This window comes from Anabas testudineus, chromosome 16, assembly GCF_900324465.2.
Source record: "Anabas testudineus chromosome 16, fAnaTes1.2, whole genome shotgun sequence".
NCBI lineage: Eukaryota > Metazoa > Chordata > Actinopteri > Anabantiformes > Anabantidae > Anabas > Anabas testudineus.
In genome coordinates this window covers 14,902,235-14,915,523 of record NC_046625.1, presented here as the reverse complement: position 1 = coordinate 14,915,523, position 13,289 = coordinate 14,902,235, and the positions used below count along the sequence as shown (strand labels likewise).

The window sequence follows — 13,289 nt, the reverse complement described above, 5'->3', positions numbered from 1 at the left end:
TCTTTCTCTCATTCATTTTGCCTCTCAGTGTTATCACTCTCTGCCCCTACCTCAGTCTTTCCCACTCACCATCAGGCGGTAAAAGGGGCTTTTGTTGCAGCCTGAAAAGCCTCTTTCTCTGTGTATGTATGTTTGTGTGTGTATTCTGGTGGGAAACCCTACTTTGTCCCACAGATCAAGGCTTCCAGGTAGAAGAGTAAAGTTTCAGGTCTAATTTTTTATTCCTCAACAACGAAGACCCCGCACTCTTTGCCCCATTTGTAACTGTTTCGCCATTAGGGAGACTGCGTCCTGCCACGTTGTTTATACATCATTAGAATAATATTACACATTATGAGACCCATTTCTTATCATTAATGGTGTGTCTTCAGGGTTTTGAGGATATTACACAGTATTTCTGACTGTGCATGCCTCATTTTTCTGTTTGAGTCACGGTTTTATTCTTATCAAAATGACTTCCTGAAGTTGTAATCAGCATCCCCCTGTTGTTTTAGTGTGTTTCACAGTTGATAAGGAGAGGAGAGATTACTGTAACAAACTGCTTAGCTCGTGGTGCAAAAAAAGATAACTTTTGTCGCAACACCTCCCCTGATAAATGTGGTTTGAAGGCTCTAAAATATATAGAGACAATACTGTATATTACAGTTTGTAAAGACAATACAAAATAAAATAGTAATTCACTTACTTGCTGAGAAAAATGTTCACCTCCAGCACACAATGAGAGTGGCAAAAAATAAGGTAAACACATCATCAAAAAGAAAAACAACATAAACCTTCAGGAAAAATTAAAGCATTACAAACACTGCTGCAGAAGTGGGTTACATTTATATAAGAACTACCAGTTTTTGTCAGTCCCTGATTTTCCTATTGCAGTCGACCCTGCTGGAAAATAATATTCATCCATGAGAAATGTGAAATGAAATGCCAAACTAAAAGACTAACTAAACTTAGAATCAGTTGAGTGTGTGTTGGTGTAGAGCAACGCATGCATCTGTTCTTCGGTCCTGGATAAATGAAAATCCACAACAATCATTTGAAACTTGTGTTTGATTATTGCCAGAGGTGCGTTTGTGTGTGTGAGTGTTACTGTGTACACACTCGCCAGCCTTGGTCACACAACGGTCTTTAGATAAAGGGCCGAACAAGGACGGGATTTAGATGTGTGTAGGGTGATTAGCATGGACTGACATTGTGGTTAAGTACACGGAGAAACAGCCTGTTGACAGACGGATAAAAGAGATTGAAGCAGGCCACAGAGAGGGAGGTGGGGGGGTGGGGGGGGCAGCGGGACCTAGCTGTCAAGGCACCGAAAAATAAAACTAAACGCAGCGAGATCACACTGTGTGGAGATGAGGCAGCGTTGTCATTACAGCAGAGGAAAGTGATGCGTAAATTGGGAGAGTGGATAAAGATAATACACTCGGTTTTTAAAGACACATGCTGTGAGGAGAGAAGGAGCGAGGAAGAAAGCGAAGAGAAATGCTGTAGAACAGATAGATGATGGTGTCTGTAAGGTCTCCAGGTAAAGACAAGAGCCTGTCACTGAAATGTGGTAAGTTGTAATGAATTATCTCATGGGAGGCACGAGGTAGAACAGAGATGAACCCTCTTTGATAAGAACAATACTGACAAGAAAAGGTTTAACAGTAGAAAAAGACACTCATATAAAGCTTATATCACTTAATGCTTCCCAACTGTTTCCATATCTATATGATAGATAACACTGATTGATTAGATAAATAAGAAAAACCTCTTCATTAAGATTGAATTCATTGCAGGACATTCATTTTCGCTAGGTGCAACTAATCAACAGGTGAGTGAATGCCTTCTCAGCCAAGAATTGATTATCATGACAGATGAATCCCATTCGGTGTCAAATCATTTGTCCTTCTGAAAGCTGAAGAAAATTAAAGGTTGACTGTTGTTGATGAACTAAGTATTTTCTATCATCAAACCACAATAATTGGATGAATACCGGGCTCTCGGGGCTAAGACTCATATAGAACAGTATACTCATAACGGGGCTGGGCATCCATCCATTACCCGAACTGCTTGTCCTGTTAAGGGTCGTGGAGATGCCGTCTATCACAGGGCTGACATACAGAGACAGACACATTTTCACATTCACGTCTATGAGCAATTTAGAGCCACCAGTTCACCTAACTACGTGACTTTGGGCTGTGTCAGGAGGCCCACGCAGACACAGGGAGAACATTCAGGGTCGGGCAATAATTCAATAATATCCAATATTTATGGATTTTCATTGGAAATGTATCACATTATATTGTCTAAATTAATGCTGCTGAACAAGTTATAGGCATCTTTGTTCTACATAAAGTAAAGTGCTTTCTTGTGTAATGATTATGGGAACACTTTATATATTTATAACTTTAGTCATAAGTTTGATTTTCTGAGCCACAAGATCATCTGTGTCATTAAAATCAGATGAAAAACAAACTCTGAAAACATCCGTCATGTTAACATAGAAAATGAAAACACTTTTTTGCAGACACTCAGCCTAATGTAATAATATAAAACATTAATCATCCTGAGTGGCCTTTTCCCTCCAGTTCAAGCCAACTTCTGGCACTGAAGTCATTACACAATAGAAAAGTTAGGAGGAAACAACATTTCTCAAGGACGGGGATGAAATACACCACTGAAGTCCACAATATGCGTTTAACATTGCAGTGTTATTTATGAAACAATACCTTATTGTAAAGACTCATGTTCTAGGACAGTCACTTGCTCTCTAATTCTTAAATTCTCTCTCTAAATCCTCTTTGTCTTTCTTCCAGGTTGTCTGTACCGAGGTCAAGAGTGCCGGCTGGTGATACACTACGAACAGGGCTTCTCAGTGCTGGACGACCCCAAACTGGCAGATGGGCAGAACGAGGAGGAGAAAGGAGCTCATACGCCAACCAGGCCCAGAGTGCTCCTTTCCTACCCCTTCGAAAAACTAAAGATGTCCTCAGACGATGGAGTTCGCATGCTGTTCCTCGACTTTGGAGGGAGGGAGGGAGAGATAGTGAGCGGCTACTTTTTTACATTAGTTCATTTCTCCTTTGTCTTCCAATCAAAAAAAAATCTGTACTACTAATACTACATAGTTTAATAGGAGAAATATGCAGTTCCTACACTTAGAAGACCACAATGTGATGATGCATTTTTAAAATGTGGCTCAGTTGTCAGTTTATTGGAAACTTTAGTTGCGGCACTCCAGTAACAGCACTACAGGTTTTAACTTTATACACCACTTTATTTTTCCATCTGATGTCAAAACCAAAATCCGGCCACATAGTGACTCTCAGATGGTTTGTCGTCAGCACGGCTTGCTAGTTTTCTGCTATTTGTGTTAGCAATGGGGGCGTGCAATGCAGTTTAGTAATGCTGCAGTACAAGGCACAGCCTGTTGCACTCATACAGAACAGATCAATACAGAATTATATATATATATATTTATTTTTTTTGCTAATACACGATCCAAACAGTTTCAATAAATCATTTCTCATTCTGACTTCAAATGTTCTTGTCACGCTTTTATAAATACAATAACTGAGCTTTCGTGTTTTTGCTTTACAAGTTATACTGATGGAACAAACATCCGTTATCAAGCTTACAATGCTTGTACCTATCACGAAGTTTTCTGGGAAATGGAGTACAGGTATATGAGACAGTCAGACGGGAACGCGGCAGAGCACAAAATAAATTCCAGCACTTCATCAGAAAATACCTCGTGAACAGAAATGAACTTCACACATACACGTCTTACAGAGTGGGAGCGCTTGAGAGTGCACTTGTCTTTAAAAATAGCCTGTCACTTATTGTAGGAGTTTCAATCTGTTTACACCACTCAGAGGCTCCCTGTATGAAAGTAGAGCCGACTTGTGTTCCAGCTGCCTTAGAACTGTAAAGTAATCAAGATCGATCGATAGAAACCAAGTATGGATCCAAGGGTGCACACAAAACTACAGGCTTCCCAGTTTGGAACTAGAAAAGCAACACTGATGTTGGATTTACTCTATGCAGCCAACACCAAAATATTTAGTCTGTGAGCTCGTGAAATTTCAGAAACTGGCGTGTTTTTAGTTTGTGATCTGTTGTTTAGTTTGTGTTGTGATGTTTCACTGCTCCGCGTACACGCTGGAGGAAAATACTCGGCAGCTTTGATTCCGAACCCTCTGTTGGCTACCTCAGCAGAACAGGCTTTTGGTGTCTGTAGCATTTCTGAATCTCAGCACAGTCATAGACGCGGCTTTATAAAAATCCCAGGGCACTTTTAGAGGCGGCTGATAGCTCATTAGCTCAACATTTAAAAGTGGAATCGGCCGGGCCTTTTCTGTCACTGCTTGGCAAAAAGTATGTAGCCTATCTAATTTTATCACAGCAACTGACAGTTTGTCTCAACATACAGAAAGTGTTCTGCAGCTTGGATCCAACCATAAAAAAACCCTTTATAATATAGATTATCTTAAAATGAAAAGTGTGGATCTGCTCGTGTTTCATTGTACGTGGTTTGTGGTTTGTGCCCTCTAAAGTTCCCCAGTGTTAAACTTGACCAAACAGCATTTACAGGTTAAATCTCCCTATAGGCCCCGGGAACAGGATGTGAGTCACAGGAATGATGAAATCACCTGCTGTTGATTCAGACTATGAACAGAGCTTTGTTCACAGCAGTTTGAAATGAAGTGGAGAGAGAGTGTGTGTGTGTGTGTGTGTGTGTGTGTGTGTGTGTGTGTGTGTGTGTACACACTGCTAAGCTCCAGCTAGGACTGTCTAATCGTTGCCTCATGGGGAACTGTTGACTGTTGAGTTAGCTTTGAATTTATTTTTATGGTTTTATGTGCTCATGTACAAACCCTCTTTCTTTTCCTCCCCGTCTCTTCCTCTTCCGTCTGCCATCCATTGTGCTTTAATGAATTCTCACATCCTTTCATCATGTTCTCTCCTCTCAGTCCCTGCCATGTTTTGCATTATGCTGTCTTGTCCGACTTTTTAATTGTTGTTTTTTTCTCCTCTTCCTCCAGCAACTGGACCTCCACTCGTGTCCGAAGCCAATTGTCTTCATCCTCCACTCCTTCCTCTCCGCTAAGATCTCCCGCCTGGGTTTGGTGGCCTGACAGCCTTTTTTAAAGGGACATTTCACTGTCCTTGTTTTTCCACCTCTCTTTAGCCCACTTGCAGTACACCATGTCAAACTCCTCCAGTCGGGGACCCAAGCTGAGAGAATGTAGCCTTTCTCTGGAAATTGACCTTGTATGGGGTTTTTCCAAGTTAAAGAAACACTGGAGAAATATTTTTTGGTTAAACAGATATTTTTGGGATAAACCCTTCCTTTTAAAGGCTGCATGGACTGAAGTGTTGGCTGAAGAACAACAGAAATAAAAAGTGAACCTGATGCAGAGGGATGATGTGACACACCAAGAGGAGCAGATCGGGCATTATTGGCACGTCCAAGGTTGGAAAGACTGGACAAATGCAGCAGGAGTTGAGATGAATTTACTTTTAATTCAATCAAACTATAAAGGCAAACTGCCTTCCATTTACCATTTATATAATTTATTAACCATTAGCCCTGAAAGTACAATCTGAATTTCATTTTTCTTCCACAAACACTCGACACACTGTGGGAAAACTTTACGCATTTGTCTTTATTAGTGTCCCCTGAAATGTCTTGTTAGCAGTGTCAGCATTCATCATTGAAACTGGAGGGCACAGTCCGCCGGACGGTTTCCCGCAATGTGACAGCTCACCCAAATTCAAAATGTCACGGTGTTCTTTTACAAGTTTGCATACGTGGTCAGGTCAGGTTTGAACAGCAACAACAACATTGACTGTACTCTTATGTCGACTCTAATGTCATCAAACATTGGCTTCAGTTGGTCTTTCTGTTTTTCTTTTGTCACATTTAAATCCTGTGTGGTAGTAGCTGGATGTGGACAGAGCCATTACTGACGTCTCCAGATGACCAGCTTACCCTTAAACAGATGCATCTGCACATACAGATAATCATGCTTTGAATCCAGTTAGCCTACAGTGTAGCTCAGCGTACAGACGCTGGCTCTGGCCAAGAAATAGTCGGTCACACAGGACATTAAAAAAAATCATGTGTAATGTATAGATTTGCAAACTCTAGGGGGGTTTAAAAGTTTGTTTGTTTGTTTGTTTTTTTGAGCTCTGGATAGACCCAGGCCAGCGTTCCCCCTGTTTCCAGTCTTTAAGCTAAAATATTACTGCCTATAGGCTGTAGCTTCATATTTAATACATAGACAAGACAGTGATATCGATTTCCCCCAAATCTCTGCAAGAAAGCAAAGAAGTGTATTTGCTTATTGTGCCGACTTATTGAGCCTCATCAGACATGATGATGCTCTTTATTCCTTCCTTCTTCATTTCACGCTGCCCTGTTCATGATGCCTGATGTACTTTCTAAAATCTTTCTCCTTGAACAGCTGATTATGACAAACTACAGTTACATTCTGCAATATTAAGCAAAAATCTGCCATTAGTGGTTGTTGTTAATAATAAACTGTTGTAATAAATGTTAATATATTTTGAAAACTGAGAATCAATCAAATGGTGCCACAATCACTTCATGTAGTATTATTTATCCGTCATTAGAGCAAGGTCCTGCTTCGGTCCTGCCGCAGCCGGCACAGATCATGATTTCTGTCGCTGTCGTGACTGGCAGCCAGGTCTTTCCTCGTGCCTTCAGATGACTGAGAAGAAAAGAAACGTTTGGATTTTGAGTGACGTTAATCATAGTGATCTCAGGATGGACGTGGAGCAACAGTGGGACTTCTGCCATGAATATTTTACTTGGTTATGAGAGTCGAATTGTTGAAGCAGCTGTAATTTAGCTTCCTCTCTTCTTCATATCATAACACTCATGTCTGATGACCATTTACACACAAACTGTGACAAATGTATTATACAATGTTATCCTGTAGAAGCAACATAATCTCTTAAATAAAAAAATATCGGAGGCATTGTAACACGAGAAGAATCCAGCACGTACTGATAATCAAGAGGAGAAAAAGCTCCTTGTGTAAATTTGATATGTAGAATACTCTGATGCCTTTGGCAGCTACTGTACTGTCACTCAGAATGTTAAAGTTTAGTTTTTAATTCAAACTGTGCACATAAATCACAAATTTAAAAAAATGACACGAGTCTGTTTTTATTGTTTCCACTTCATATTAAGACTTTACTTACTTCTGTTTTGTTACACTGTGAAGTACATGTGCATTTCTCTCTCTCTCTCTCTCTCTCTCTCTCACACACACACACGGGAAACCTTCTCTTTTTCCATTATTTACGGTAAGAAGTTTAAACCTCAAACAAAGTCATGCCTCTTAAACATCCTTTACTAGTAGAAATATTGTATGCCAGAAGATTTTCCCACATTTTACCTTCTTTTACCTGTTTTTACCAACTGTTGCATCATGTGAAAGAAAAACACAAAGAATTCCTCAGGTACTCTTTGCCATTGAGATGGACAAAGCCCCGTTGACTGTTAATGTGCCAATTTTGAGGCCTGGAAGGAAACAGGCCATCTTTCTCATTGAGACAGTTGATGGGGACCATATTGACTGAGACGGACAGCTTTTTATTCACAGGGTCCTGAAACATGCAAATGCATTTTGCTACAGTTGTTGGTTTGTTTGTGGGTGCATGAAGGGGCTCTGAGAGTGGCACACACAGCACCTGAAGTCATTATTATAATTATTATTACTATTATTATAATTGCTGGGCATTAACAATCGTACGGCTGTAAACAGATGCAGTGTAGTAAGATTTAATAATGTCTTTACCAGAGACATCAGAACACCTGGTAAAAATGTTGAACCAGTATTGAGCCAGTGTGCGATAAATAAAATTTGTGTGATTAAGTGCCTTCTGTAATTTTGCATCTGTCGCACCAAAGTGAATCAGAATGAGAAATCGAATTCAACCTGGACTTGGAGAAATGTAACAGGTCTGAACTGAGTCATCTGGTGTACGATTGCCAGGAGTGTAGTCCAGCCATGAAGTCACAGCTGAAAAACACTGATCAGTGTGGAAAACGACAAGTCTTGAATTCAGGGCTGCACACGTCTCATCTGCAGCTCCAGGAATTAAGTTGGGTCTCTACATTTGACTCTCTTTGCTGCCAAATGTCCATCTAACAGCTAGTGCTAATCCGTGGGCCAGTTGGTGCTGGTCAGGTCTCAGATTTACTTTATTAGCACCTTTGGCCAATCACATACTCATTAAACATAGTCATTAAAGCATGTAACTATCAGCAGGCTGGGGCTAGCCATACTGTAAACCTTACATATAATAGTGTTATTGAATTTCCCACTACAGAACAAATAAAAACATTTCCTGAAGTGTTGAAATATCCCTTTAACACCTATTTAGTGATTAGCCTATGCTGGTTTCTACTGACATGGAGATTACAATGCTGAACAGAAGTTTTACACTATAGTTGTTGTGTGTGATGTAGTATTGAAGTACTACATAAGAACCACTGGCTTTAAATACAGCATAAATTAATGTTAATGATGGTCAACATCAACCTGCATACAGAAGATTTTAATGGTACAAATCTTCCCTGCAGTTTAAATAGGATGAGGTCGCTGTCAATCAGTCATGTCAAGAAAAGAACTTAGAACTTAGAACTGTTTATGACATAATGAAGATGTTCTAGAACTGATGCCACAGGTAGAACATCAGGAGCTGAGCTAACTCTGTGTATTCTCCTCAGTTCAACTGGACTGACGAGAAGCGTTGACTCGAGGCAGAGAAGTCCACTTTCAAACCAATTCAAAGAAACAACTTGAATCAACTTTCAAGTAAGGAACTCTACCTGTTTTCTTTTCTGTGTTTTGAGCTCCTAGATTCCTCCAACGTACAAAGACAGGAAGATAATGAGCGACACATACAGCATTAGGTCACTGAAATAAGCCAAATATTGTCAGTGTTTTTCTAAATCTAAAGTAAAAGATCAGAGAAAGAATCTGTTTTTCTACAATACTGTGAAATATGTAATGAAACATATGGGATTTTTCGGTAATAACATAATTTGTCAAAGTGTAATAGACATCGTCCAACTTCAATATAAAAATGAATTCCCAACAACCTGATCAGCTTGTTAATTATACTTCGGTAACACAAAGCTGTGGCTGTGTAGGAATATGTATCATATAGGTGCAATAACTACTGACTGAACTAAACTTTTATATGTAAGGTCACTTTATGAGGCTGGGCCTCAAAGCTAATAACAATGATATCTGTCAGCTCACGTCATTTCACTGAAGTAGTCCTAAACTTGTACATTAATAAATCCAGGGACCTATTTTTGATGAAACCTCAAACACCCACTGTTTAATGAGGTTAATATATTTCTAAAGGGAATAAAAACAAACTTTCTTTTCTTTTCAGACTAACCATGTACAGTTCAAGTTCATCTTCGTCATCCTCGTCTATGTCCTACATTAAAGATTCAATCCCCAAAAGTTATAAGGTCCTGGAAATATTGGGTCAAGGAGGCTTTGGACAAGTCGTTAAATGTGTGAGACGAGGAACTGAACACACTGTGGCAATAAAAATCTCCAGAGACAGCTTTGATCTCCGCAGGGAGGTGAGACACTTGATTTTGACTTTACAGTTGTAAAACACACATTCATGTTAAAGGGTCTGGGTGATACTAATACTGCAGCTGCAGTAACAGTATCAGGACTGCATGCTTTACGATGCGATGGTGAGGAAATAGGCATTTGCCACATGTCTTCCCAGGCGTCCATAATGATAACCCTGATGAGCCACAAGCTGGATGAACATAACATCATCAAGTACTATGGAGAGTGCGTCATGGGCAGTAGATTGAGTCTGATCCTAGAGGTGCTGGATATCAACCTGTTAGACTACATACTCAATACTGAACATCTCATGCGTCTGGCTGACATCAGAAGTGTCATCCAACAGGTACGGCATCAACCAGGAACTAGGAGCTATGTCAATTTTAAACCGTGTGTCACACTGACTTATTTGGACTTTATTTCAGTATCTCTTCACTTTCGGATGGAAGTTCTGTACCTTTTTGCTTAGAATTCAGTTTTCCAAAGCTGCATTTTATTATGCTATTACCATTATTAATGTTATTTCTCACAGATGGCCACAGCGCTTGATGCCCTGAAAAAGATCGGCGTGATCCATTGTGATGTGAGACCAGAAAACATCATGTTGGTGGATCACGTGAGACAGCCGTTTCGAGTGAAACTCATCGACTTTGGCTTGGCTATTTTTAGTTCTAAAGCCAAGCAGGGCCGAATTCACCAAATCCCCTGTTACAGGTATTTTGGAAACTGAGAACTCTTCACCTGCAGTTATTGTTTAGCTTGATTAAATTCCTCATTTCATCTGCACTCAGGGCTCCAGAAATTATCTTGGGTCTCCCGTTTTCTGAGGCCATGGACATCTGGTCGCTGGGCTGTGTGATGGCAATCATGAAATATGGCTTCATGCTCTTCCCGACATCAAATGACTATCATGCAGTGAGTAATTCACAATAATACATCTGATCTCTCTGCTCTAGTCTTAATTGTTAAAGTACTGCTGGAAAAAGGTGCAATGCTTTTAAAATGTAAAGCTCATGTGTTTTGTCCCCAGCTACGATACATCACTGACCTCCTGGGTCCTGTACCTGACCATCTCCTCGATGCCGGACTACGTTCCAAAATGTATTTCAAGAAAACGGAGTCTGATGAATGGAGGTTGATGGTAAATGATCTATTCTGTGGTTGTCCCACCTTTCAGTAATTGTTAACCTTGTCACCCTAATGAGTTATTAAACTGCACATCAGTTACACTTCTTAAGTATATGTGTATTTTTACCATGTTAATCCTTCTTTTAGACAAATGAGGAATACTGGGGAGATAGATATCACTCCAGTGACTGCAGGAGCTACAAGTTCCGTTCTCTGGACGAAACAGTGATGGTAAAGCCTTAATAAAGTGGTAGATGCTGAGAAGTTCATTATTTTTAATGATTGAAAAGAAAAACAAGATGGAACCACTGCTGTGTTTTCCAACTGTTTCCACAACTAGATATGTCCTCACATGTTAAACAAGACAAAACTCTACAAGAGGAGGGCGTGCATTGAGCTGATGAAGGAGATGCTCCACTTGGACGGGAATCAGAGAATTACCCCCAGTGGTATTCTCAACCACCCTTTCATTACCCAGAGCTACCTCAACACCAGCTCAAACCTCTGCTGCTGGTGAGTGTGTGTGTGTGTGTGTGTTTCACAGTGTGTGTGGTGACTCGGTCAAAAACGTAACAGTGAAGGAGTTTCTTTTTTCTTTTTATTTTTTTTGGCAGTGACAAACATCTGGAATCTGCAGAAGCTCAGCCCAGCACCAGCCAAACACAGAACACGACCAAGCAAACCAAACAGGAAACCAAGGGCGGCGATAGGCAAGTGTTACTTTATTCTTCATGACCAAATCTGGGATGTGATGGAACGATGCATCCTCCGAGTCAATGTTCAATAATAAAATAATAAATGGATAGATACAATTAGCTTATTGTGCATTTTATTAATTATACTTTATGTCCGAATTCAGCTGCACCGAGCCACTTCCATCAGGTGCTGTCTTGGTGCAGCCGGCACGCCCCAAGAAGAGGGTACGCTTTGAGGATACATCTGACCTTAAGAGTAAAAACAAGTAAGATTATGTCCTAGAATCACGACTCTCGTGTCGAACAGGACACAGAGTTTCAGACAGTATGCTGTTTTTTTTTACTTTATTTACTAAACTAACTACTTCCACCACTAGGCCCTCCACCAGGATCTGGTCAGATGGATCAAAAAAGGCCCTTTCTTCCACCACTCCTGGTATAACAAATTGATCTTGTTGACACGTTCCATGGTTTTGCTTATTGTGAGGACAGCTGAGCTTAATGTCCTTTTTTCAGACGACACCGAGGACAACGAGAAGAAGAAGAAGAAGAAGAGGAAGAACTGCTTCACTCGCATCTATTCCTGGATGAGGAAGAAGATCTTCGGTAGTTGAGGTGTGGTCGGAATGAAAGCATCTACAAAGGTTTTGTAGCTGAACACCTGAGACGTTGGTCTCAGACGTTCTGCTACGAGACCATTTGTAGATCTGGGCAGCATGGTGGCTCAATGAATAGCATTGTGGCCTCACAGTAGAAGATCCTGGAGCCGGTTGCACCAGTCGTACAGGAATTCAGTCTTAGCCTAGGGTCAGTGATTACTAATACTTTAGAAATTTGTAGTTACCTGGAACTTAGGCAGGATTTTATGGTTCCTGAACACATGGTGCTTCCCAATCTTGGTCTTCTCTGTGTGGAGTTGGCATGTTCTCCCCATGTCTGCGTGGGTTTACTCCGGGTACTCCGGTTTCCTCCCACATGTTTTAAAAACATGTGTAATACATCGATTAGAAACTAAATTGGCACTAAATCAAGTCTAAATTCTGATAAGGATTAATAATCATAATCATCATTTTAATTCAATTTTGTTAAAATTTGATTCAATAAAAACAATAAATCATAAATGTAATCTTTCTGATACTTCTTGTTTATGAAGAAGTTAATCTTTTTTTTTTTAAACTCTACTGAGGATGGATTATTATATGGTGCTGATACACTGCTGCATTCTGATGTGTTATGAGACTCAATGGGAATCGTTATCAATGCAAATGCCACCATTGCATGTCATTAACGTTGTGTCTTCTCTCTCCTGTAGTTGTGTTTCCTCCTCTCTGTACTTTTCTACAGGTATCCTCAGCCTGGAGCTGTACATCTCCAGAATCCAGTTCATCTGCCCAATGTTTTTGCTGCTTGTTGTTGTTTTTGTGCCTTCTGTTCTTTTCTCTCTTCTCTCTCCACTCACCCCAACCGGTCGAGGCAGATGGCCGCCCACTATGAGCCTGGTTCTGCTGGAGGTTTCTTCCTCTAAAGGGAGTTTTTCCTCTCCACTGTTGCCTAAAGCTTGCTCCAATGGGATTGTTGGGTTTTCTCTATAATTTTTTGTATAAATATTTTCTGTAAGGTCTTAAACCTTACACTGTAAAGTGACTTGAGATAACTTCTGTTGTGAATTGGAGCTATACAAATAAAACTGAATTGAATTGAATTGAGTTACAATGTGAATCAGTGTAACAAACGTGCTGTAGACACTGAGAGAGAATGAATCTGGGTCATCTCCTCACTCTGCCCCTGTTGTTATTGGTCAACAGGCAGGAAGATGATTAGTTACTATCTCCACAACACACAC

The 13,289-nt window shown here is 40.3% G+C and overlaps 2 protein-coding genes across 2 annotated transcripts in view; both read left to right on the top strand.

Moving 5' to 3' along the window:
- The window catches only part of sntb1 (syntrophin, basic 1), a 28,091-nt gene extending 21,656 nt beyond the window's left edge, over nucleotides 1–6,435 (top strand). Inside the window, exons 7-8 of the mRNA XM_026369847.1 lie at nucleotides 2,799–3,028; nucleotides 5,028–6,435. Coding sequence (XP_026225632.1) covers nucleotides 2,799–3,028; nucleotides 5,028–5,120 — 323 coding nt within the window. The 3' untranslated portion in view covers nucleotides 5,121–6,435. The remainder of the gene's footprint in view (nucleotides 1–2,798; nucleotides 3,029–5,027) is intronic.
- A 2,998-nt stretch (nucleotides 6,436–9,433) lies between these two features.
- Nucleotides 9,434–12,060, top strand: LOC113169456 (homeodomain-interacting protein kinase 2-like). The gene is made up of 10 exons (XM_026370856.1): nucleotides 9,434–9,625; nucleotides 9,781–9,969; nucleotides 10,156–10,337; nucleotides 10,415–10,538; nucleotides 10,654–10,764; nucleotides 10,899–10,982; nucleotides 11,092–11,264; nucleotides 11,366–11,461; nucleotides 11,611–11,702; nucleotides 11,963–12,060. The coding sequence occupies exons 1-10, from the start codon at nucleotides 9,434–9,436 to the stop codon at nucleotides 12,058–12,060; spliced, it is 1,341 nt and encodes a 446-aa protein (XP_026226641.1).
- The last annotated feature ends 1,229 nt before the right edge of the window (nucleotides 12,061–13,289 follow it).

Bases quoted from the DNA above. Each gene is read 5' to 3' on its own strand.
- LOC113169456 (XM_026370856.1), top strand. From the start codon at position 9,434: ATGTACAGTTCAAGTTCATCTTCGTCATCCTCGTCTATGTCCTACATT. The intron at 10,539-10,653 runs GTGAGTAATTCA...TTTTGTCCCCAG, and splicing joins CATCAAATGACTATCATGCA to CTACGATACATCACTGACCT. The intron at 10,983-11,091 runs GTAAAGCCTTAA...TTCCACAACTAG, and splicing joins CTCTGGACGAAACAGTGATG to ATATGTCCTCACATGTTAAA.